At 49.0% G+C, this 27,371-nt stretch overlaps 1 protein-coding gene across 1 annotated transcript in view; it reads right to left on the bottom strand.

The window, feature by feature from the left end:
* Positions 1-298: 298 nt before the first annotated feature.
* Positions 299-27,371, bottom strand: part of FBXO15 (F-box protein 15) — a 35,368-nt gene continuing 8,295 nt past the window's right edge. Inside the window, exons 4-10 of the mRNA XM_027960800.2 lie at positions 24,421-24,663; positions 23,748-23,957; positions 20,060-20,186; positions 18,929-19,011; positions 17,859-18,001; positions 1,832-1,956; positions 299-677 (exon numbers count right to left, since the gene is read on the bottom strand). Coding sequence (XP_027816601.2) covers positions 408-677; positions 1,832-1,956; positions 17,859-18,001; positions 18,929-19,011; positions 20,060-20,186; positions 23,748-23,957; positions 24,421-24,663 — 1,201 coding nt within the window. The 3' untranslated portion in view covers positions 299-407. The remainder of the gene's footprint in view (positions 678-1,831; positions 1,957-17,858; positions 18,002-18,928; positions 19,012-20,059; positions 20,187-23,747; positions 23,958-24,420; positions 24,664-27,371) is intronic.

Below are 27,371 nucleotides of genomic sequence, written 5' to 3'. Positions count from 1 at the left end.
CATGGTCTTTACCCAACACACACCCACCCACACACAGTGCCTTTATAAAGGTCAGGTCACACGATCTTTATTCTACACACACACCCTCCCAAGAGAAAACTTACCAGTTCCCAGTCTCATCCATTTTCTTGTATTTTAAACTGCAAGGGCAGGAGAAGAGTAAATATTTTCCTTTTTTATTTTATGTGAATTTCCACTGTGATGTCCTACTTTCATGTTTTTAAAATTTAACTTAATCTTCTATACGTTAACTTTAAAATGACCCAGGAATCATAACTTATACTGTGAAATTAGAAGATACTGAACAGACCAGTGCTTTATTTTAACTCACGACAAACACAAGGAACAAAACCAGTTAGTCCAACAAAAACAAACAGCAATAATAATTTGCCACCGATTGCTACTGCTTAGTATTCTGTCCCAAACCACTGGTTCACTTTTGCCAAGCGCAGGTAGAGAGCCAGGCTGACGATAAAGTACTCCTCCGTCTCCTCGATCCACACCAGCTCCATGTGCAGCCTTCCTTCCGAGTCCGAGTAGTCCACGTAGTATGCCTCCCCTAAGAAATTAGGGCCGTCGGAGGGCCCGGGGCAGCACCGCACGCACACTGGGGAGCTGAAACACCAGAAGGGCTGCCCGTACTCCTCCAAAAGAGTTAAGTCCATTATAGAGCAACTCTACAAAATAAACACAAACAGTCACAAGTGGCAAGGATGAAAGTCCCAGTTAGACCTGAGGGAGATACGGAGCCTCGTCAGGAAGGACTAAGTGAAAGAGGAGGGAGAAGAGGAAAGAGAACAGAATTACAGGAGGCAGGAGCAGCACGTGCAGTGTGGGCTTCCTGACCCCTTAAGTCTGCCAGGTTGATATTCTGTCTTTCCCGGTCCTCAAGATCTACTGTGATTTCAACATTCTGTAAGACTCATCTGAACCCATTTTAAAAAGCCAGGCCTGTGCTCCTGAAGAAATGGAACAATATTCTTTTGTGTACGACAGATCTTTGCCAAAGCTTAAATACCTATTTTCACGTACAATTAATAAAACATCTCATCACAGCAAAGAGCAAGTGGACCATGAGAGACGCCTTAGTGATAATGAGGTGGTCTTCATGCTCGGCGACAATGCAGCTCTTGGCCTCGGTTATCACCCCTCCCCCCTGTGACGAGGCCTCCATGCTCCTAGGCAGGATAAGGCCTAGCTCACTGGGGGCCTCTGCATCCACAGCAGAACCGTCCCGTGGAAATCCAGTTCATCCCACAAAATACAGAAGGAGAGGAGTGAGAACCAGGGCGCCCACAGGCACAGGGGGCACTGGAGGAGCCAGACTGTGCGAGAACCACCCTCCTCCACCACCCCAGCCAGCCCCCAGCCCCCACAGCAAGTCTCCCCGCTGTGCGGCTGGTTTGTGACAGAGGCAAACTCCGATTTAACTGTTCAAGGAAATATCTGTATGCTGGAACAGAACTGCAATATACTTTAAATGGGTGTAGGAGTAAGACGTTTTTGAGTAAATGCGACTTGCCTGGTGCAACCTACAGCTCCACTCTTTGTCCATAAAACAAACAGCCAAAAGGGCTTCCAGGGAACGCGGGGGTGCAGTCAACACCGCTCAGAAACGGTGCTGAGAGCCACCCACCCGCCTGGCTCAGTGGAAAAGAAAACGCACGCAGAGCTGGATAAGTCAGTCAACTGACGGTCAGCGCTAAGAAGACGTGCACAGCTCTTCTGACTCCAGAACAATCAATCAAGGACTTTCAAAGCTGCATCACACATACACGTCACCAGACACGTTAATTATACAGAGACCGTGTACTTTAAGGAAAAAAATTACCTTTATACAGCCATCAAAACTATTAGTTTTCCAAGAAAGGCCAACTTTTCCAATAAGAGGTAGGTGTTCTGTGTTATTTTTAAAACTTATCACACTGAGCTTCATGTATTCATTTTCAAGGTATCCTGAAAAGATTGAAGATATTTTAAATTACTATAGAGCAACCAATGCAGGACCACAGATCAAGATTCCTCGGGTCAGCCACTACAGGAAGCCTCATGGATCTAAGAGCTGGGTTTGGGGATGGAAGGAGAGAGAGACCCCGGCGTTTGGCCGAGGCCAGGGCACCACCACCTGCGCCTGCATTCCTGAGACAGAGAAACGAGCGTGCCTCAGTGGGGAGACGGGGAGACCCCGGGGTGAGCCCAGAGAGCACCCTGTCACCATGGGGAGGCCGCTGAGAGGCAGGGGCTCCACTGATCTGATAAAACAGAACAGCAAGGAAAGTGAGGAAACAGAGTGTGAAGTTTAGGAAAACAGGGGCCAGAAAGTGCACAGCAAGGGCATTAAGTGTGAGGGAGAGAGACATCCAGAGAAAGGAGTGGGGAGGGCAGGTGACTGTGGACGTGGTCAGGGAAGGAGCCCCCGCAGGGCGTCTCCTCACAAGCGCGTAAATGAGCAGAAATCCCAGCCCACGTGGACCGGGAGCTGAGATGAGCCCGGGCCACCTGGACCAGCGCTAAGCAGCCTGCGAGCAGCCTGACCGCTGGGGCCGCCACGGTGGGGCTGCACGCGCGCCTGGGGGCCTGCGGGGCCGCTGAGCCTCCTGCACCCACTATAACGCATCCTGCTAAGGCTGCATCAGCCATGACAGGGCCACGGGCCCTCACCCGCAGGCGAGCTTTCTTCAGGGGCCACACCTGCCCGAGCGTGCCATGTGTCATGGGGCCAGCAGGGGGAGGAGAGCCAGGAAGAGCACAAGCTCTCTGACCCCACGCCGTTCCATCCACAGGACAAGAGAAAGCCAAAGCTGGGCTGCCGTGGGAGTCAGAGTCCCGCTGTGGGGACTCGGCACAGTGTCCTCACATAGGCACATCAGAAAGATCGGCAGCAGGACACGGGCTCCGAGCGGAGTCCCATCGGGCGGTGCGGCTCCAGCTCCGCGGGGCAGCCCAGGTCCCTCCTCGCCAGCTTCTCCAGCGAGGCCCAGGGGGAGCCGAGGCAACACCATCCTGCCCAGCAGATGTGGCCCTGATCAGACCCGTGTCACCGCACAGCCACGCGGGGGACTGCCGGCTGGTCCGCAGGCCATGGCAGAAAGCGGACTCCAAGGTACCACAGCCAGCGACAGCTCAGTGGCATCCGTACGAGTTGATGAACATGAAATCTCTCCAGGAAGCGAGGACCGCTGCCATCACCAGACATCCTCCCTGTAGACCAGTAACGACACTGTGGCGTCTTCACGGTCAGCGCTCTCCCCACCGACCCTGGCAACTGCTTCCATCTCTGACACGGAACAAGGGGAAGCTCTCTCTCCACATAAGCAATCCGCACACAGGACGCAGGTGTGAAGGTGAGTGTACATAAAACGGGTCATGCTTCTGAGTATTTCCTGTACACCAAGCATAAGCTAACCACTTTGTGCACAGCAGCTTAAAAGAACAGCCTAGAACAGGACTACTAATTAGACACCGTGCTTCTCTGAGCTCAGAGCTGAGAAAGCAGAGAGGCAAACAGCGCCCTCTCTGAGACCACACAGCAGGGAAGCAGCACAAATGTGACCCCGACCGTGTTCTGTGTCTACGACGCTACAACAGAGTAAAATGGATGCAAGCTCAGGGAAACAGGATCACCCACTGGTTTAGATGCTAGCTGAGAATGTCTAATGTGGGTTTAGATTCTCAGGAGGCTTTGTTTTCATTTTACTACCAGCAGAGTAGAAAGTATGACTGCACAGACCAGACGTGCTGGGGAACCAGCTGCAGCCCCCCAACCACGGCTGATCCCTGGGCTCCCTGCCTGCCGCCCCAGCCCTCCTGTGACCGGGGGTGAGTGGCCTGGCTCCTGGCTGGGGCGCGTCCCTGCTCGCCTGGGTCAGTGTGAGCAGTGGGCGGGGGCAGAGAAGGGAAAGCTGCCTTGACGGATGGGGCCAGGGGCACAGGCAGCACTCTGGGGTCAGCTCCTGGGGTGACAGGGTGATGCTCTCACGGGAGAAGCCACAGTCTCCAGGGAGACTGAGCCAACACTTCCTCATTAAACTCCTGTGATGCTTAAACCATTCGGAATAAACTCTGTTGTTGGATCCCGTCTAACCTTAACCTGCCAACATATAAAGGCCACCCCCAAAACGCAGAGAAATAGAACACAAGGCTCACTACCCTTGGCTTCTGGGACATGCGCTTACAAGCACGAAATCTAAGAGTCATAAGGACTTCATTTCAAACCCTGCCCGGGCATTTACTAGCAGCGTGACCATGGTCAAGCTCCAAGCCAATCACAATGAGAGAGGAACAGAAAGTGCTTTATAAAGCTGTGTGATTAATGGAACTAACAGTAAATAGTAACATTAGAGGATGGGTCATCATAAATGCCACGCTAAGCACTTTTATGTATTATCTCAACAATAATAATCCATCTAAAGAGTTAAGTCTATTGCCAGCCAGAAAGATGCACCATGCTTATGGACGGCAAGACTTGAGACGGTTAGGATGTCCATTTACCCAAATTCGACATACAGGCTTAATAATCTCAGTCATAATCCCAGCAGGTATTTTCCTAAACTTTCTATTTTATATTGGGGCACAACTGATTAACAAACACTGTTCTGACAGTCTCGGGGGAACAGCAAAGGAATCCAACCACACATACACCATCCAGCAGGTATTTAATAACTAATTTACCAACAAAGAGTAACATTTGACAAGCTGATTCTAAAATTCACATGGCAATGCTAAGGGCCTAAAATAGCCACACAATCTTGAAAAAAAGAAAAATAATTGACGTCAAGAATTACTAAAGAGCTAAAGCAATCAAGACAGTGTGGTATTACTATAAAGATCAATAGACGAACAATGTAGAACAGATGGGTCCAGAAATAGACCAATACTTTTACAAGCAACTGATTTTTTTACAAAAACATCAAAATAATTCAATGAGAAAAGAAAGCCTTTTCTCAAATGGTGTAGGAACAACTTTCTATTCATTTGGGAAAATGAAATGAACCTCAACCCTTGCCTCATACTTCATACAAAAATTAATTAAGGATGTTTCACAGACTTAAACCATAATCCAGCTGGAAGAAAGAATATCTCCATAATCTGGTGCAGAAGGTTGTTTTTTTTTAACAGAAAACAATACCATAAAACAAAAAAATAATAAATGAGATTTCATCAAAATGAGAAACTTCTGATCGCTAAAATGGTATAACCATCAAGAAAATGGGGAGCTTCCCTGGAAGCTTAGTCGGTGAAGAATTCACCTGTGATGCAGGAGACCCGGGTTCGATCCCTGGGTCAGGAAGATCCCCTGGAGGAGGAAATGGCAGCCCACTCCAGTATTCTTGCCTGGAGAACCCCATGGACAGAGGAGCCTGGAGGGCTACAGTCCATAGCATTATAAAGAGTCAGACACGACTAAGCAGCTACACCACCCCCACCGAGAAAATGAATAAGCAAGCCACAGGCTGGGAAAAAGACATCTGCAAAACGTGTATCTGGTAAAGGACTACTACCCAGAATATATAAAAAGCTCTTACAACTGAGGAATAAAGAGACAAACTACACAGCCACAAGGTCACTCCAAAACAAGACATACAAACGGATACGAGCACGTGAAAAAGTGCTCCCCACTGGCGGCCACTAGGGAGAAACCACCACTGCCACAGACCGGATCGGCTAGAATTTAAAAGACAATAACTTCAGTGGCTGCCCAGGATATGGAGCAACCACAACACTCAGACACAGATGATGAGAGTGTAAAATGGCACAACCACTCTGAAAACTGAAGTCTGGTAACTTCTAATACATAAAAATCTCTTATACATAAAATAGAAAAAGACTGTCAACTTTCAATCCATAAACCTGCCCTAAGCTTCAACTTTTCAGCCCTAGGTATTTAGCCAAGAGAAAGAAAAATGCATGCCCACAAAACACACTTTCATAAAAATTCTATGGTAGCTTTATTCCTAACAGTCCAAACCAGAAAACAACCCAAATTCCTTCTCTAGCAACAGGAAAACAGGTGAGCAAATTCTGGTGTATTTTTTCAATGGAATACAATTCATCAATGAATAGGGATGACGATCACCCCCGCATCTCAAAGACACAATGCTGAAAGAGTCTGAACGCACGAGGACAAACCGTAGGAGCCCTACTGTATGACGTCCTAGAACAAGCAAGACCCACCTATCGTTAAAGAAGGAAACCTATATGGGAATTCTTGAACTAGTCCTGTAATTTTTCCTAAGTTGGAAAGCAGAGGGGAAAGCTACAGAAAATGAAGCACTCAAGGGTCAGCTGCTGTCTTGACCAGTGTTCCTCCAAAGGCCGCTCTGCGCACGCACCAGCACCACTTTTCCCATCCAACCATAACTCCGGGCAGGGCCCGCTTGAGTCCTCAGAGCTTCCTCGCCCCCCAGTGCCTTAGGGAGCTTACCCGGCACCCCTGCGGCTGACAGCACCCTTTTAACCGCGTTCATCTCTTTCTTTCCTAAACTCCTGTGTGTTAGCCACTCAGTTGTGTCCAGCTCTTTGGACTGGGTTGCCGTTTCCTTTCCCAGGGGATCTTCCCAACCGAGGGACTGAACCCGGGTCTCCAGCATTGAACCCGGTTCTCCAGCACTGCAGACGGATTCTTTACTGTCTGAGCCTCCAAGAGAGCCCTATGCTCTTGAACATTTAAAGATACTGGACCGTTGATCTCTTTCCTGAAATAACCTAGTCTCTGAGGATAAAGGTCATGTCTTCTGTGGCATATTAATGACACTACTGTTAACAGTTCTCATTTCTCAGCTATGATTCGAGTTCATTTTTTGCATCACAAATAGAACATAGAAAAAGTGGGAAGTAAAGACAGTGGGGAAGAGAGACCAGTGATTTTTTCCTAAAGCAAAGAACACAGAAGGGGGGCAGGGGGTTCAGTTAGATTAGAACTGCCTGAGGCAAGGACAGCAGAGCACAAGTTAACTAAACAGATAAACTGAACAAGACAGAACCCTCGATTACCATCTGGAGACCAGCTCAGGAGCACAAATAAATAGAACAGAAGCAACTCTCAGATGTCTGTGCAAGTTTTGGATAAAGAGGGAGGGAGACCCTATAAACCTAGAAATACAAGCCACAGAGTATTAAGAATTTACAGCTGCAGAGACCTGATGCTACAAAGTAGTAATTAGGAACAAGACTCTAACGATCAAACAGAAACGGCAGGAATTCTTAAGGTGAGAAAATCTCCTGTTGGCTGTCTAAAGTAAATCTCCCCTGGAATACACATGGCTTTACTATTTTTCTCAGAGAATTATCTTGAGATAATCTTCAGACACATCTGTTATTCCAAACCCCTGATATACGTAAACTCTAAATAGTTAAATGCAGTTACAGACCAGGTCCCTGAACACGAAGAAAAAAGTCTGACAGACCCAGTGGACATGTATTTGTGATTTTCTCTAAGGAACTTCTGGGCATTCATGAAGTCAGGATCTCAGACAGAAGTAAGGAGGCCAGAAATGCAAAAGCGGAGGAAAAGAGCTCCTGGGAAGGCTCCCCAGGTGGCTCAGTGGCAAAGAACCCACCTGCCAGTGCAGGAGAGGTGGGTTCTGTCCCTGGGGTCGGGAAGATCCCCTGGAGGAGGAAACGGCAACCACGCCAGTATTCTTGCCTGGGAAATCCCACGGACAGAGGAGCCTGGTGGGCTACAGTCGATAGGGTTGCAAAGAGTAGGACACGACTGAGCAACTACACAATAATGAACAGTTTCAGAACCTCAAGGGTCCTCCCCACAGGTCCTGGGTCCCCAGGCTGGGGCAGGTGGGGGGCAGGGGGGCCAGCTTCAGGGGCCACAACCTGTGCGTCTGCAGAGGACCCTCCTGGTTTAATGTCACCACTCTGAACTGAATAATTTTCTCACAAGGAGCCTCGAAGTTCCATTTTATGCTGGGCCCCACAAACCACATCCCCTGTCCCGCTTCAGGGAAAAGACCACTGGCTCCCAATGAGCCGTGATGTGAAATGCATGGAGGTCTGTGTTCTCCTGCCATGTGGACAGCATTCTGTAGCGCCAATTTGTTCATAACGGGCCACCGAATGTGCAAACCAGGGAAAAGGTAAGCACCACCACTGACGAAGATGCTATACAAATTATCTGCTCTAATTTTCAAGATAATCACCACCTAGAAACGACAAAACAATTTCTAATGCCTTCCTGTTACCATAAATGTTGAGAGAGGATAATTTGACCTAGAAACACAGAAAGTAATCAGTATCAAGGAACAGAGGAAACAAAAAACTATCTATTTTTGGAATTACAACCAATAAAAATGGGGTAACATATTATGTAAGAAACATATCTCAAACAAACCATAAAAAATTTAATGTAGAATTTCTTAAAAAGAGGTTATCTGGGCTAAATAGTTTCTGCTCCTCAAGAGATGAACAACCCTACTTTTTTGTAGAGTGAAAAGTTTCTCAGGCCCATAACTTCCTTCAGATCCCTCAGTGTTTTCTACTGCACCTTACAGAGTATGGTACTATTTATTATTTAATCAGCATTTTAATGAAAAGCACATCACAAAATCTCCAAAGGATATAAAACAAATCTAGTAACAGAAACATAACCTCAGCGTATTCACTCACAATAACACAAAAATGAGTCGAGCAAGGTAAAAGACCTACGTGACAAACATTTCTCCTAAGGACAGGGAAGAAAACTTAAACAGAAGGTCCAGAGCCCTGAATGAAACCGCATCAATCCCTTCCAAATTAATGTACACATTCAATACAAATCTGATCAAAATCCAAATAAGACACTTAAAATCTGGCCGAGCGATTATTTTAAATATATCTGAAAGCATAAATGGATGGAAATAACTGAGACATTTTCGATAAAAGTTTATTGGTAAGAAACGTTACCCTGGGAGAAGGACACATTTTTGTAACAAAATCCACAAGTAAAGCCTGGAGGAACTTCCTGCCTGGTAGAGTCACAGGGAGAGGGGCCCGACCCATAGCAAAGAAGGAGCCCTTGTGGGAAGGCAGGGAACTGCAGGCTGCCTGTGGCCGTGTTCCCAGCCCGGGGATGAGCCCAGGCCTCCCGCATTGCAGGCAGATTCTTTACCAGCTGAGCCACGAGGGAAGCCTGGGTTTACAAAAGGAAGGGAGATCATCAAAAGGGAACAGAGGCGGATGTCCGCCTGGCCTTGCCAAGTGGGTACTTTTTACGTGTAAAAATCTTGGAGGAAACAACAAGAAAAAAAGGACTGATTATATACAATGAACAGTTTTTTAGTGGGACCTTCTCTGGTGGTCCAGCGGCTAAGACTCCGCACTCCCAAAGCAGGGAGCCAGGATTTGATCCCTGGTGAGGGATCTAGACCCTACATGCTGCAACTCAAGATTCCTCATGCCGCATTTAAGACCTGCCAAAATAAATAAATATTTTAAAACAACAACAACAACAATAACACTTGGGGGGGGGTGGGGGTGGGGAATCCAAAACAACATGTACAAAATTTAGAAGGCAAAAGAAGACAAAATGTCGAAAATATTTGCAACCAATATAACTCATATAGGCCTAGTAAACATTTAAAACAGTGGGACCCATCAAACACAAACTGGAAATTCAGTTAGGAAAGAAATATGAAAACCAGCCAGCACTGGCATAGCCCCGTCTCCTGGACACGCCTCACTTCCTTTCTCACCTGACCACTGCAGCTCGAGCGGCTTAGGTGCCCTAAGCAGCCCGACAGCTGCTCCAGTAACCGCCAACTCAGCCACAGTCCACAGGCCTTTTAAAACTGTCAATACACACGGCTTTGCTAATTTTCTCAGATAATTATCTTCAGATAATCTTCAGACACGTCTGTTATTCCAAACCCTTGATATACATTCAACGTTCGCAAATTTAAAACAATCAGATGTCATTTTCACCTCTCAAATTACCAAACATTTTTCAAAATAATGCTCGTGATAATAGTGGTATAATCATGGAAAAGGAGACCTAAATGCCCAACAGAAGGAGAGGAGGTCAATAAAGCATGATAAAACCAAACACAGGTTGTCATACAACTTCCCAAAGTCTAATTTTTCAAAGGCTATTTAGTGACAGGGGGGAAAAGCAGGCACTGCTCCCACAGTGTGGTCCGCAAATATAAACATAGCTCTAGATTTGAAAATGAACCAAAAGAGAAACAAGAGTTGTCCTTGGGTGATTTTTGTTTTTTTACAAATGTCCACATATTCAGAATTCTCAAATCCCATAAAAGGAAAAAGCCATTCATTTTTTAAAGCATTTTGTAACAACTCAAATAAATGACACTAGCAGCATACTTTGTTATTTAAAAATTCTCTTCCTCGGCCTCTTTACCATCACTCTCCCTCTCAACACTGATAAAAAGTCTCAACATGCTGTACTGTGCAAAATCTTTTTCCTCCAGCTTCTGAAAATTGGTAATAATTAGCTTGATACTAAGATCAAAAAATACACATTCTTTCATACTTTGCACTGCTGAACATGCTCTTTTTCAGGCTCCATTTACACTTCAAAGACACGACTGGACCTCTCCCTGTCTGCTCTTCCACTGGGTGAACTGCACTCGCATCCTGAGACAGTCTACCCTTAGAAAGCTGAGGTCTGGAGACAGGTTTCGGGAGGATTCCTACCTCACCATTCCTCTCTGACTGAACAGTCTGTACCGACAACATGATCCATGCTGAATACTTTTCCTCCTGGCAGTCTGGAATGTGGGTGAGGCTGGCAGAGGGTGCCACGTGGCCAGCCCCAGTAAGAGCCCTAGGCGCTGAGGCTCCAACATGCTTCTCAGGCAGACAGCACTCGGCAGGTGGAGTCACGACTCGTGTGTAACTGCATGGCCCTGGGAGGGGTTCCTGGGTTTCCCTGGGCATGTTATGACTTCTGTACTTTTGTAGATGTGGGTAGATGGGTTGGCACTGGGTCCCCAAGACCCAGAGGATCTACTGGGAAGACTCACAGGACTCAGGGCATAGCTGTCTTAATAGCTAAGATTTATTACTGCGAGAGGATACAGAGCAAAGTCAAAGAAAAAGAAAAACCGCAAGGGTCTGGAGGAAGGAGGTGTGAGCTGCCAAGGTCTTGCCACTGCCTTCTGCAGACTGCCTCTGCAGCCAGGCCAGGCTGCTCAGCGCCCTGCAATTCTAGGGCTACGAGGATAAAACATTTATCCTTGATGGGGGCACTGTGCTGTCATCCCCTCCCGCAATGACAGAGCTGGAATTGACTAAATATACCACCTGGAACCACAAGTGCATTTCTCAAAAACTTAGAGGACCTCTGGGTTTGTACTCTGGCAAAGAGAGATGACGACTCTGATGGCAACGGCGCCCTCTGCTGGTCCGCATCGCGGAACGACAGGCAGAGGAAACACGCAAGAGTGTCGTGTGAAGCCTTATGGGGAAAATGTCCCTTACGGGGAAAACAACAGATGAAAGGCGAATTGAATTGCTCCCATCACAGGCTCCCATTCTCTTTTACTCAGCCTCCTTCGTGTCCTAACAATCATCTCACCTTCTCAGGGTATGTCAGCGTTCTGGCAGAGAAGGGCCCCCACCTGACACCCTTGCGAGCCCACCGCCTTGAAAAGACAGAGTCACACGGGAGAAAGCACACCCTAGAAGCACAGCGCTGCAGAGTGTGCTTACACAGCACAGCATACAGGAGACAGCAGCCAAGTGCTTGAGACCCTGGGCTCCGCAGTCAGCCCAGGGTGCAGCCGGAGGGAGCACTCCCAGCACAAGCTTCAGCCGCTCCAGCAGTAACCCGGGAGGGGCCACAGTGCCCAGCCCACAGGCTTGCCATGAAGACTAACACAGGCACGAAGCGTGCGGCAGGCACCTGTGACGAGGGCCCACCCGGGTTCTCTGCCACCCTCGTCCTGTCCTCATCATAATCGAGGGCACAGCTCGGGCATGAGGGACGCACACAGAGCGCAGTCAACAGGACGCGGTGTTCCCTGACAACGAGGTGCGGGCAGTCCTCTCCTCTGAAGTCCCAGCAGCACCCCCGACACGGACCTCGGCCCAGCCCCTGGAGGAGAGAGACCGTGTCAGGCCGGGAAGGCGGGACGCGAAGGGCACCCGAGGACCCGGGGCTGGAAACCTGCAGCGCGAGACCAAGCGCTCTGCCAGCCGCAGCCCCGGGCATGCACATGGCGCCCTGGGAACAGGTGCGCACGTTAGCAGCCCCTCCATGGCACGTATCAAGAAAAGGGATGAGATTTCATTCTCTCTTTTAAATAACAGAATCAAGGCAAGTGGGTGGACGGACAGAGAAACTACTTTGGGCTCAAAGAAAAGCAGAAAAAAAGGCAGGTGAGCTGTTTCTGGGCATAGCAAATTCAAGCCCAGAAGAGATCATTCTTTAGATCACCTTTCAATTCCTTCCAACCTTGAGAGTCCAAGATTCTGGGCATAAAGGGAACTGGGGGGGAAAAATAAAGAAAAGAAAACCTGAAAGTTAAACAATCTAAGCAGTCAACTCAAAAAGCTAGGAAAAGATCAAAATAAAGCCCCAAATAGATGATTTCTAGGAAATTATATAAACCTTAAACTGATTCAGTTAAAAGTAGAAAACTTTCTTATGACTGAAAACGAAACAAACTTAAAACATAAAAAACTGAAAACTATAGTTTGAGTTTAAATGGAAAATACTAAAAGCCAAATAACTGAAACTAGTATTTTTAAAATAAGCACATATATGAGAAGAGGAGCTTGTCTTAGGGACTCTAGGATGTTAACCTTCCCACAGAAGATGTATTAATGAAATTTACTATGTTAATAGTGTAAAGGAGAAGAAATCATACCATCAATAGTTGCCCAAACGTATTTCATAACATTTAATAATTATTCCTGATTTTTGTAAAAAATCCAACAAATCCAGGAATAGAAAGAAACTCAACTCGAGGACATGTAACAAAAACCTAGAAGAACTGTACTTAGTGACGACATATTTTACTAACTTAATTCCCCATTAAGTTGGAAATACTCTCACAAAGGGGAATTTGCCAGTATCTTTCAATATTATATTTGCAATGTACTCTTTGAGCTAGCAATTCTAAGAAAGTCTCCCAAAGACAAGCTGACAAGACATGAAGTGATATGTGAACAAGGCTATTCACTTTACATTCACTAAACCACTAACAGCAAAGGCTGGAAACCACAGAAAAAGACATTAACAAGTGAAAGTCGCTCAGTCATGTCCGATTCTTTGCATGGGCTTATACAGTCCACGGGATTCTCCAGGCCAGAATCTGGAGTGGGTAGCCTTTCCCTTCTCTAGGGGATCTTCCCAACCCAGGGATAGGACCCAGGCCTTCCGCATTGCAGGCAGATTCTTTACCAGCTGAGCCACAAGGGAAGCCCAAGAATACTGGAGTGGGTAGCCTATTCCTTCTCCAGCAGATCTTCCTGACCCAGGAATTGAACCAGGGTCTCCTGCACTGCAGGTGGATTCTTTACCAACTGAGCTATTGGGGAAGGAGAAAAAGAGAAAGACCTGTATCTTATTTTAAAAACTAATCTTCAGAATAAATTATTAATTGGAAAAAATGAAGGAACTTCAAAGGGAGTCTAGTATGTCATATTTTAAAAATTGGGAGAAATATGAATATATTAATATATAGCATTATGTATTCAAAATGAAACATTGAAAGAACAAACTTCGGACTAATATGAAGGATTACCTTTGGAGGGAGGGAAAGAACAGAAGTGAAGAGACAGGGCAGAAGTAAACTACATCGTTTTACAACTTCAACTTTGGACCATATAAATGTGGTATGTAATTTCTTAATGTAAAAACAGAAGCAAAGCAATCCTGAAAAATAAAGTCAACTGAAACAAATCACCCTAATCATATATCAAGGTGATAGCAAACCACACAGAGCAGAATTATTTTAGGTGACTTAACTTTTTCTAAGGTGATATACATATCTTAAGCACATAAAAAGCCACAAGGAAAATCTTAAAGTAACACGTAATGTGTGCTTAGTCACTCAATCGTGTCCGACTCTTGCGACCTCATAGACTGTAACCTGCCAGGCTCCTCTGTCTGTGGAATTACTCCAGGCAAGAACACTGGAGTGGGCGCCATTTCCTTCCCCAGGAATCAAACCCCCACCTAGGAATCAAACCCAGGTCTCTGGCATTGCAGGCAGATTCTTTACTGACTGAGCTAAAAGGAAAGCCCTAACATGCAATAGGTTATTACTAATATCAGTATTCGGGGCGGGGGGGGGGGGGGTTGAAATTTTATATATTTTGATGTTGTTTAGAACAAAGACTTTCAGCATAGGAAAAGAGATATAAGTATATAAAAATGATAGGTGAATTAAAAACCCCAAGGTCTTTGATTTAAATGAATGCATAATTTATTTCTACATATTATAAAGTCAACAAACCTCATAGCTCTGCCCAGTGAAAACCCTAGAAGAGATGAAAACCCAAGAGCAACAGGCGTCCTTAGGATATAGATTATGATCTCTAAAAGCCACAGTCTATAGTGAGAAATAAAAGGAAACAGAGGTCCTGGGGAAATGGCCAAGTCCAGGTCTGGGTGGGAAACAGACAACATGAGCTTGGAGCATCTCATCCTGTTAGAACGCAAGCAAGTTACCAAAGGGGAAGAGTCATGTCAGAAGAGCAGAAGCAGATGCCCCAGGACAGGACAGTCTGAACATCACAGTAATAATAAAAACAATGGCTTCCAATGGACTAAAATAACCTCTGTTTTTTCAATCCATGAATTAACAATAATACCTCACTTGAGAAGGAAATGGCAACCCACTCCAGTATTCTTACCTGGAACATTCCATGGACAGAGGAGCATGGTGGGCTCCAGTCCATGGGGTCACAAAGAGTCAGACAGGACTGAGCAACTGAGCGCAGAAAACTTATAAGTCATCTTCAAAGACTATTACAGCATAAATTAATACGCTGTATATAAATCAAGAAAGAATCAAGCATGTATCACGCCTTTCCTGTATTATTTATATTTCATGGTAACAATAATTGACAAAAAAAAACCATTCTTTATCAAATGCTAATAATAGATGAAGAAGGAATGATACAATTAAGGAATCACCGTTTTATAATCTCTAATAAAATGATGGACCAGGCTTCCCTGGTGGCTTGGTCAGTAAAGAACCTGCCTGCAATGCAGGAGACTTACATGCAGGGCAGAAGACCAGGTTCAGTCCCTGGTTGGGGAAGATCCCCTGGAAAAGGAAATGGCAACCCACTCCAGTATTCTTGCCTGGAAAATGCCATAGACAAAGGAGCCTGGTGGGCTACAGTCCACAGGGTCGCAAGAATGGGACATGATTTAGTGACTAAACCACCAGTAAAACAATGGATTTAAGTACTCGTCATCCTGTAAACATTCATGGAGAAATTTACAAAGGAAGAAGCGGACTTGTTCTTCTGTTGATGAACCCCACCCACCAATGAACCCACTCATCAATCTTTATATTTACGCAGATAACTTGAAAGACACAAAATACCAAAGCTCACACAAGAAGAAAACAGATAACCTAAACAAGCCCTACAGCTATAAAGGAAATTGACAATGTAGCTAAAAACCTTCCCACAAAGCAAGCTCCAGGCCTTGATGGCTTCAAAGGTGAATTCCACCAACCACTTCAGAAAAAAATACTGCCAATTCTATCCAAAACCCTCTAAAAAATTCAAGAGTTGGGAATATTTCCCAACTCATTCTATGAGATCAGCAGTGACCTGAGACCAAAACCACACAAAGACATTTAAAAAAGAGTTGGAAGATACAGCAAAAGCAACAGAGGAGACGGTTACTAACAATCTTAAGAAATGTGCAAAATTCGTATGAAGAAAATTCTGATACATTCCAAAAAGACAGAAAAGTATTTTTGAACAAACTGAAAGACATTCCATACTTGGGGGAGGGGGGACAAATAAACAACAAAGATGTCAACTCACCCTAGGTTAACATATACATTCTTCATAATTGTAATAAAAGTGCCAACACGCAGAGAAAAGCCTAGAAATCTTCTTAGGACAAATGCAAAGATGACTCAGAGAAGAAGGAAGGTGTATGAACAGGCAGAGAAGCCGACCTGAAGTCCATCCCACTGACCAAACTGGGCGCAATTTTAGCTTTACAAAGAATAACGTCTGTAACTGATTATAAATTACTGAGTACTTAATAACCCAAGAGTCCAAAGTGACACGAAACAAGGAAGGCAGGAGAGAGTGCCCTCAGAGCTGTTTCTACCATGGCCGGTGATAAATATATCAATTTCGTAATCTGCAAACTGGTGGTTAAGAGAGAAAGGATTAAAGCATTTACCCTGACATTACAGGAAGTCACCCAGTTGATGAGGGAAAACGTTCTCTACAAGAGCTCGGCTAATAACTGCAGACAGAATGACGCAATTTTAAAATCACTGTTTTCTAAACTCCAAAAAGACGATGTAGGCAGGGAGTATTGCTAACACTGCTGAGTTGCTTCAGTCGCGTCCAACTCTTGGTGACCCCATGGACTGCAGTCCACCACGCTTCTCTGTCCATGGGATTTTCCAGCCAAGAATCCTGGGAGGGGTTGCCGTTCCCTCCTTCAGGGGATCTTCCTGACTCAGGGATCAAACCCAAGCCTCTCATCTCCTGCACTGGGGGGTGGATTCTTAGCCACTAGCGCCACCTGGGACGCCCAGGCAGGGAGTATTAATGGATGTCAAATCCATCAGGTGGAAGAATCTGGGGGAACAGGACATTCAGAAATGAAATATGTAATGTTCCCCTATAAAATATTCTTACAACCAGTGTGAAGCTTGAGTCTATGCAAGTCTATACACCGAAGCTCAAGTTTACAGGATACAAGGAGCGACACCAGGCGGGAACAGTCAGAACCAGGGCAGGCGCCTGCATCACCCCCACCCCGGAACGACACCAGGCGGGAACAGCCAGAACCAGGGCATCATCCCCTGCATCACCCCCACCCCAGAACGACACCAGGCGGGAACAGTCAGAACCAGGGCATCATCCCCTGCATCACCCCCACCCCGGAACGACACCAGGCGGGAACAGTCAGAACCAGGGCATCATCCCCTGCATCACCCCCACCCCAGAACGACACCAGGCGGGAACAGTCAGAACCAGGGCAGGCGCCTGCATCACCCCCACCCCAGAACGACACCAGGCGGGAACAGCCAGAACCAGGGCAGGCGCCTGCATCACCCCCACCCCGGAACGACACCAGGCGGGAACAGTCAGAACCAGGGCATCATCCCCTGCATCACCCCCACCCCAGAACGACACCAGGCGGGAACAGCCAGAACCAGGGCATCATCCCCTGCATCACCCCCACCCCGGAACGACACCAGGCGGGAACAGTCAGAACCAGGGCATCATCCCCTGCATCACCCCCACCCCCGGGTGATGGTCTCTGCCTCCCGTCCACCGCTGCCTGGGCTCCTCTGCCTTCACCCTGGGCACACCCCACACTGGGCCTGTGGGGGCAACCACCACATTCACCACACTCCTTTGAGAAGGAAGAAGTCGGGGTGAGAGAAGGGGCACGTGGTGGGGCAAAGCACCAGGTACCAGTGGAAAGGGTGAGCAGAGAATATTCCAGAAGGTAGAGAAGGGGGATGTGATGATGGAGCCAGAGCCAGCAACTGCGAGCGGGGCTGGCCCAGAAGCCCCACAGCCTGTGATAAGGGGTCTGCGGGGGGAGAGGGCGCGCAGGGCCAGGACAGACACGGGTACTGGTCACTCAGCGGGCCTTAACTCGGGTATAAAAAGTGGTCCCCATGCCTCTCCAGACTTTGAATTTCACACTGAAACAAACACTCAAACTCAGGGAACTTCACCTTTGCTGGCGGAGAGATTGCGAAAGGAGCCGCAGAGGCAGGACACGCCCCCACTGTGCATGTCCACGTGGAGCCTGTAGCCGTGCAGTCCACGCTCGGGGCTGTCATCCGAGACGGGTGTGTGCGGAGGCAGCTCGTAGGGGCTGAGGAGCGAAACATACACACGTGCGAATGTTAGCCTCAGAGGCAAGACGTTCTGACGGGAAAGACTCCCCAGAAAATGAACAGCCCTTCAAGACAGCAGCTGCCGCCAGCCCTCTGTGGATTCCCGACAGGGTTCAATACCACTGGCTCAGAAGGGCATGTTCCTTTTCTCTACTTCTATACAAACGGGCAAAAACGTGTGTTCCCTGGGCACCCCCGGACCACCACAACAGAACGTGGCTGGGACCCGCCCTGGACAGCAGCTCTGCTTCAGGTGGTCTCAGCATTCAGCGGGTGAATGCGCGGCAGGAAGACGCACCGGCAACAGACCAGCAGCTCAGGGATCGCCGGGAGGAGACCCAGAGCTACGATGAACGAGGCTTCATCCAGGAAGAAACACGTCAGCAGCTAACGCACCCAACGGAGAAGCACGCAGGAGCTTTCCAGGTCGGTATGTGGGTGCCTTGGCCCCGGGGGGTGAGAGAAGTGGAGAAATGGAAAGCACGGCCCACACGCTGACCTGAGGTCCATTAACAGGCGTGCTGTCCCGACCAAGCACAGCACAGGCCTGGAGCTCAGACCCCAGGGGCCACGTCGGCCTGCTGTCCCGATACGAGCAAGCAGAGCAGCACCAAGAGCGTGCAGCGTCTCAGTGTGCTCGAACCTCATCTCTGCGAGGCGCTGCCCTGATCTACAGGCCGCGTCCCGCAAGGCGCGCCAGCCTGAGCCCTAACGAGCGCAGCGGAGGCCACTCGCAGGTGACCCCATGACTGTTGGCAACAGCTGCGTCATTACGCCGTCGGCTTGTGGCTACTGATTAAAAACACGGTATCTTTGAAGCTATTCTTGGAATGTTAGGACGCTTTCACCGCAGACTCCCTTACGCTGACTGTACAAAACTGCACACACCGCACAGCGATACGTACACCGCAGGCGACCCCAGCATGCTCCTCTCCACGAGGCGGTGGAGATGCAGATTTGCCATAACGAACGCCAGCTCCTCCTCCCTCTGCAAAGGCAATTAAAAGAAGACATGCGTCGGCAGAGATACTTTCACTGTTCACAGGGTCGCTGTTTCTGATCACAGCACATGCATCACAGAGAGATGTGGTTTCTTACCATCTAAGACCCCGCAGCGCTAACTCACTGTCACTGCCTGATAAGACTTAAGACGTCATAGTGACGGCAGGACCACAAGGCACCCGAGACACACAGCGTGTGGAACCAGAAGCATTGACACCCCAGCACTCATCAGAGTGCCCTGTGACATATGCTGACTGTGAGAATATACAGTTAATTCCAGGTTGTTTCGAAGGCTTTTCAGAGATGAAGAGGACGCCGGTGAGACCTCCACCATGGGGTCAGCCAGAGTCCTGGCGTCTGTGCGGCCAGCCCAGGTGGACAACTCACGAGCCCGGAACAAGCCACGTGTGGCCTGGTCCACAGTCGCCGTGTGCGGAGGGAGGGTGGGAGGAAGAGCAGAGGCCACGGCAGGACGAGGCAAGAAGCGGTCTGGAGTCTGGCGTGGGGCCTGGACGCTGCCTCGCCATCGTGAACACGTGTGAACTGTTCCACAATCAGCTTGTTCACAGGCCGCAGCCACAGGGGCGAGCCGGCCTGGCCCCGTGGGGAGCAGGACACTGTCGCCCCTCGCTGCCACTACCGCCCAAGGGATGAGAAGGAGCTGGTAGACTGGAAACCACCCCAGGGAGAGGAAACGCCTGGGGGGCTGCTCCCCCGCCATGAGCAGAGACACCGGTGAGCACCCGGGGTGAAATGGGCAGGAAGAAGCTTCCGCAGAGGAAGGGCGTGAAGGAGCGGCAGGCGGGAGTGTGGACTAGCTTGAGGGGAAAGGGCGTCCTGGGAAATCACAGGGTGACGGGACCCCAGCGCGCGGGCAGGAAGGGCTCGTGCCGTGGGTGCGGGCAGCAGCAGGGCCCCGGGTGGGAATGTGGAGTCGTGAGGGGGCAGCAGGGACCGCACCCTCCGCCCCACGCGCGAGGGCAGCGACGGGGGTATGGACGGGGGGCTGCAGGGCAGGTGTGTGCTGGGCTCACCTTCCAGAGCCCCACCACCAGGCCGGGGGGCAGGCAGAAGACCCGCATCAGCCTGTCGCCGCCCACTGCGCTGGACTCGGTCAGCTGGCTCAGCTGGTACTTGGTGATCAGAGAATGCCATCGGGGTCTTTGAACGTCATGCCAAAGAAAGCAGAGAGGAACATGAGTGTTGGCTGGCCCGTGCTGCCGACGCTCTTCAGTGCATCTAGAAAGACTTCTAGGAACCTCTAACCATGCACAGGAAGCTCCTAGGGAGAGACAACCTGCATAAATAAAAGGCAAACCAGGTAAGCCCAGCATTCTCCCCAGCCCCTGCCCTCGCTGCAGTGAGCAGCAGCATCACCCGGGGCGAGGGGAAGGACCGTCCTCACGAGCCTGGACACCATCGCCACCAGGAGCAGAGCCTCAAAGTGCGGCCCTCAGTAACGCAGATGAAATCCCTTGCTGCTGCTGCTGCTGCTAAGTCGCTTCAGTCGTGTCCGACTCTGTGCAACCCCATAGACGGGAGCCCACCAGGCTCCCCTGTCCCTGGGATTCTCCACGCAAGAACACTGGAGTGGGTTGCCATTTCCTTCTCCCTTAAATGGCAAAAAAGGAGCAGTCCACTGGGCTACCTGAAAGCAGAGTCACCTCTTCAAGTTATTATCAAGAACAACTCAGAAATAGTGGAAATTGTTAATGTCAGAAAACAGATTTAAACCAAAATCACAAGGGTTTTCATGAACGAGATGCAGCGTGAACTCTGTTAGGATTGAGAGTCTGAGAGTAAGTAACTCCCACGTGCAGAACACAGCTCTGACACGCAGATCAACAGAAGGAAACCACGCTATCCGCTCCACCGCAGTGGACGGAGGTGTCTGTCCTTCCCGGAGGCAATCCGGGAAACCGGGAGGGAGAGGAGCGCTCAGCGGCTGGTTGACACAGCTCAGCTGCCATCAGAGGGAACTCTCCAAGGAGCGGGGGGCCCTCCAGCACCTAAGGCACACGCCAGCTGGTGACAGGTGTTCAGATGTTCGTTAGGCAGAAGCATGTAAAAATCAGGGTGTTCCACTGTGCACTCTTTGAAAGCAGAGGGGCTGTAAGCATGGAAACCAGACCCATCCATGGCTACCTGACCACCTGAGCCCCTCACCCGGCTTCTTGCACTAAGAACCACACAGGTTAGGTGAGCGTGGGTGTGAGGCAGCGATCTAAAAATACACCCCAAGGGCGAATACCCTGGGGGCAGCTGAACACCAGGCTGGGGACCGAATGTAGAGTTAGGAGAACCAGAGCTGAACGCTTAGCTCCAACCCTGCACACCGTCACAGCGTGACTTCACCTGTGTCTGGGGAGACAGCCCCCGCCTTGGAGGGAGGGCGGGCGGGGGACAACAGGAGAGCTCCTCCCTGGAGCACTAGGCACCGCGAGGAGCTCCGGGGCGGCAGCCACTGCGATGACATCGCCAACGTGGATGCAAGTGGGCGGGGCTGGGAAAACACCCCAAAAGGAGCCTGACGCCCCAGCCCTCAGACCACAGCTCCAGACCGGTTTGATGAACACCACAGAGGCCATGCCAGTCCCCATTGGCCTTGGCCTTACAATTCACCCTGACGCAGGAACTAAGGCTGCCGGTGACCCAACATTTCTCCGGAATCCGGGAGGCAGAGCATCCCCAGTGACACAGCCAGCACAACACTAAGGAAGGCTTTCACTGGTTAAAAACAAAGTCCTCATGGAGGACACAAAATAAAAAATCACCGTGTCTCTCCTTTGCCGTCACGCAGATGCATACGAGGGTTTGTATATCTGCACCATAGACGCATCTGCTCACAAACCTGGAATAAAAGTGTCGATCAACACAGATTCCTGAGAAGCACTTTCGGAGTTTGTTCACCACCGCTGATCAAATAAATGCTGGCTGAAGTTCAGTGAGTTTTAATGGAAATAAATTACATTAAATGAATTTTCACAGTGAGTTCTAGCTTTCTGTCACTGTGCAGTATCGGGTATTCCTGGCTTGGATGACAATTTCAGGAACATAGTATCTTTGAGTGAGTTTACAATTCAACACCATCCATTTATGAACATTCATGAGCGTTTTACTTTGATGCAAACTGTTCTGTCCTCATCCCTATAAACATAATCTCATGATGTGCCAGTAAGGTACTGTTCAGTCACGCTGGCACAGAAGCTGCAGACTCACTCTCTGAAAACAATTTCATGGTGCATAAAACCTAAACACTGGAGAAAGGAAATCTGGGGTCCACCATGGTATCAGGTAGAATTTCAAGAGTCACGCAGATAAAGATACCATTCCGAAAAAGTAGCTGTTCCCAAAATATCTTCGGTTAATATAGCCAGGGGAAGCGATGCCAATGTTTTCCTTCACAGTGGTAAGCATATTTTCGGAATACAATAAAGCCTGGACCCGCTAGCACTAGGAATACGACACCCCCATTCACAGCATGACAGCCGGACCAGTGATCATGGGAAGAGCCCTCAGCCAGCCAGCGCCAGAGGCCGGCACAGACAAGCGGCTCGGCTGCAGACTGCAGTCGTCTCTGTAGTCAGGGGCACCGGGAAAGAAGGCAGTTCTACTGAGCAGAAGGCAGACGCTGCAGTAAGACCTCAACACCTTCCTCGGCAGGGGCTGGGAGAGCCCGTGGTGGGGCTACAGCTCGAAGGGCGGTGAGAACAGTGCACTGCGAGGTCAGAGGGGCTGGGGGCGGGAGAGGAAGCGGTGCCAGACAAGGCAGCCGCCACCTCTGCACTTCCACACACGCACAGCCAGGAGCTCGGGAGGCCACACGTGACAAAATCCAGCTTAGAAAAGTCAGCACGACCGAGTTCTTAGGAAAACCAAAAGCCGAAGAGAGTGTGAACCCAGGGCACAGCCACCTCACTACGGAATAATAATAAGGACTCAATAAGCACCAGCAATAAGACACATAAGACCCGACGTATGTGCAGCAGCAAGACCCGATGTGCGCACTGGACGGTGAAAACCTGTGGTTTCACAGCAGCCATGCACACTAAACACTACATCACAACCATCCTCACCCCATTTCACAGATGAGAATGTGGAGGCGTGGTCTGCAAGCCGTCTGCACAAGATGGCACGACTAGCCGAGTCCAACAGAAAAGCACATAAAATAGTGACTGTACGATCTAACGCGTAAACTGTGATCACTGTATCATTTACTCAAGAAGGAAAATATAATCGCTTTATATGTCTCTGTGTTAAAATGGTTTTAAAGCTAAAAAACTCAGCCAGCCACCTATCCTCCAGGAAATTGCCACAAAAAAACCATTCCCTAAGCCATAGATAGGGCTTCCCTGATGGCTCAGGGGAAAAGAACCTTCCTGCCAACGTAAAAGAGGCAGGTTCAGTCCCTGGGTGGGAAGATCCCCTGGAGAAAGAAAAGGCAACCCACTCCAGGATTCTTGCCCAGAACACCCCACAGACAGAGGAGCCTGGCGAACCTACAGTCCATGGGATGCAGAGTCGGACTCGACTGAGCAACTAAACAACAACGAGCTTATCGACGCGATAAGCCCCTTCTTTTCCTATTCGACAGCAATCCAGAATGAAAGAGAAGGCTTAGACATGCAATCAAATCAAAATATACCACTGATATTTTTGAATGACGAAAGGCAGGCTAAGTGTCATTGTCCACATGACACAGCCTCACACAGCGACACGCACCTGGTCCTGCTGGGGGCTCTGGACTTGCCCATGAACACCGGCGTCACCCCACACAGGTCCAAGGTGGACAGCGTGGCCAGAGGCGGCCAGTCCTTGCCGTACCACGCAACAGTGACTGAGGAGTCGTTGACGGAGAGGTCGGCGTGCTCCATGGTGTATTCTCGCCCATCGGCTCCTCTCAGGATGATCACCCAGCCGAGGCCAGACACTCTGAAGATGGAAGAGCGAGCAAGAAGGTCTGCCTCGTGGCAAGAAGTAAAAACGCAGGCTGCCACCTGTCGTCTCTAAAGCACCTGGAACCCTAAAAGCCCAAGCTCCTAGCACACGCCTGACCCGCGTTTCCAGGCCATGGCAGCTCTCTCCTGGGACCTGTCCCCTCGCCTCACAAACACCCGCGGAACTGCTGCTCTGTGCCAGGAACCAGCAACACACAGATGAAGACGGCCAAGGCTCTGCCGCTCAGCAGGGCCTTGAATCTCCCACTTCATTAGAGCCGACTACCAGGCCTCATAAAACCTCTGGACCATATATATGGGGTGGGAAAATACCATATTTTATAGATACACAAAACCAGAAAACATCCAACAGTCCCTCCCCATGTAAACCACACGTAGAACCTGTATACACAGTACTCGGGGCTCAGGCCATCCTTCTTTGCTAACGCGAGGCCTACCTAAGGGCCTCCTTGGTCTTCACCGGGAGGCCTGTGTTGGGGTGCAGAGGTTTGAGAACCTGCGCTAGAGCCGCCTTTACAGACGCTATCTGTTTTGTAAGATACTCTTTCTTCCAATATCCAGCTTCTTTATCCCCCGCTGACAGTAAGTTGACGGACAAGTCCATCTTCTCTGCCGGGTCAACTCTCCAATGAGATCTTTTAGGTGAAAAGGCAGCTGAGTAGAGTCTGATCCAAATAAAACTGGGGGAGGAGAGGAAACAAACGTGTTAACGAAGAGACACTGCCACGCACCTGCCACGAGCGTCAGAGGAACACGCAGCAACGGTCACGTGATTTAACAGCTAGTCAAGTAACTGTTGTCCAGTTATTTCCATGACCAAGTCAAGCTGAACGGTTCACAGCTGTTCAAGTGTCAACACGAAGGTCAGTGTTTTAGACTCACCAGCCCTAGAGACACACACTAGCGGGAAATGCACGCTTCCCAGGGCCGAGGGACATGAGCGATCTCATGTTATCCTGGTGTCATCCCAAGTAAGAGCCGCCTTCTCACGCCAATAATTGAAAAGGTCTAACACAGGAGAAAGCAAGAAGGGTACACAATGCGACCTCCTAGCTTACACACATGCTTGTCTTTGAAAAGACCAGAATGCAGTTTTACGCATACATACACATGTACACACACACACAGAGAAATGCTGGTGGTGACTGACATGTATTCTAATTTTTTAACAATGAACATGGACTGCTCACACAACAAGGAAAAACTGAAGACGGTTAGTAACACCTAACAACAGCTAACATTTCGGAGTACTAGCCCTGAGCACGCTTCAGCACTTCACAGGCACGCACTCACTTCGCCCTTCCAGCAAACCCAGGAGGTGGCAGCTACGACTGTCCCCCCTGCATGGACCACGTGACTGAGGCCCAGCTGCAAGGTGCCCGGCCCAGGTCTGCTGACAGAACCGCCACTGAATCCTCACAGCCTCAACCCCTGCCTGTCCCTGACTCTCAGCAGCACGGACACATGGGCTCCAACAATCATATCCACACCCAGAGCGCCCACCAGCTGGGGCGCTGGAATTCCAATGCCACTCTGACCCAGAGGAGGCAAAGGGCAGGGGGTCACAGGAGTGGAGCAGCGAAAGGGGCTGAGCTGGGGGCTCCCCTCTAGGAAAGGCATTCCGGAGGGAAACTAAGGCAGGAGTTAACACAGGGTTTCCTAGCGTGAAGGGCAAAATTTACATAATTAATTATTGACTAATTCCTGTCTCCGCGTTTCTATTGAATGCAAAAAGGATGATCTGCAGGAGGCCTGGGAGGCAAGACTTCTGGAGGGGAAGGTCTGGAGGGGTCAGCCTTTTCAGACAACACAGTTGGAGGGATCCTCCAAGACTCTCCGTGCAGGTCTTCCCAGCAAACGAGCCAGGAGTCAGACCCCTGCCCACTACCAACATGGCTTTCTAGTATGAGTTTTTCTAGTCATTTCTCCCCTCACAAAATCATTTCACTCCAAGGCTTATTCATGTTTCAGCTCAAAATTTTACAGGCTTTTGTACATGGACTAACAGATGCAAAATAATAATCAGTTGAGACATTCAGGTAATCTGAGCTCTTTCACCAAAATCCCTTGAGAAGATGCTTGCTTCTGAAAACTCCCTTTGCATAAATGCCTGTCCATGCTTTCTTCTGATTTACTCAGTCATTCCACTTCAGTGTTTTTCTACTTCAGCAAGATCTCCACTGAACCCCAAACTTCCCACCTCCGCACCACAGGAACTGCGGCTCGCTCTATTTTCCATAAGCTCCAGCGCTCACAAACTACAGAACACGGCCCAGAGAGGGGCGTGAGGGGCAGGGCAGTGATGTCACACCCTTGGCTGGCCACAGGTACCACCCTACACTTTCACACACATTATCTCACTTAATTCACCATCGGTAGAGCCTCAAGAGAATAAAAAACATCCTACACAATTAAAATATTCAATATTACCTATATTGTTCCACTTCATTATCTATAAAACACAAAGGTCAAGCTTAAGAGGCTTTTAGACAGTCCCTAAACCCAAAAACACTCATTTCTTGATCACAAAATGCCCAACCTGGTTAAAAAGCTAGAGCAGACTGAAGGGCAAGAGCTATCTGACTATGAGCCATACACAGGAAGAATTCCATCAGGTTGGTCAGAAAATGAGGCCAATTTAATGTTCTGATAAACAGTGTTTCCCAGAGGACTGGAGAAAGCCAGGTTCAGCCCGATCCAGGCTTCCCTGTGACCCACCACCACCACCGCAGAGCCAAGGGCTCACACCGAGGGCTGCCCCATGCAGGAGGGGGAGAACCCCACCCTCGTGACGCATCTCCCCGTAAGTCAACAGTGTAACTCGCCACGGGACGGCTCCTGTCCTCTCTTCAAACAAGGCTCAGAAAGTACCAACTTCTCAGGAACATTCATGGTTTACCTGTTCAGTTGTTAACACGAAGTTGTTTTATGAAGTCTGGCTGTGAAATCAAGACTGTAACTCTTGAGAATACAATTCAACTTATCCCACTAAGACTCTCCTCCATAAAAGAGAACACACACAAGGGTAACTTCAGAAGAAGCTCAGATTTTTACAGCACAACCACTTCCAAGAAAGTGGGATGGACAGATAACCGACAACAGAAGTGCAAAGAATCTAACTACAGCTGAGGCTCCCAGTCTGCTGAGAGCCCAGGGCCTGCACCCCGTGGGCCTTGGACTGAGGGGACAAAGCCTAAGAAACTTACGGCTTAGCAGTTTATCTGAATAGTCCCAGTTCTATCTTTGAATTAAGTAAGAACTCCCAAGAAGCTACAGTTCTGGTCATTTAGTCAACCCCCTCCTTGAAAAACGCCTCACTGCTCTTTGCTTCAGTGAATGTCTTCATCTCTGAGGGTCACTAAGGGAGAGACACACAAAACTTGCTTTC

The sequence above is a fragment of the Ovis aries genome, chromosome 23, assembly GCF_016772045.2.
Source record: "Ovis aries strain OAR_USU_Benz2616 breed Rambouillet chromosome 23, ARS-UI_Ramb_v3.0, whole genome shotgun sequence".
Classification (NCBI taxonomy): domain Eukaryota; kingdom Metazoa; phylum Chordata; class Mammalia; order Artiodactyla; family Bovidae; genus Ovis; species Ovis aries.
Note: the sequence above shows the minus strand (reverse complement) of the source record. Positions and strands in the feature narration are given on the sequence as shown.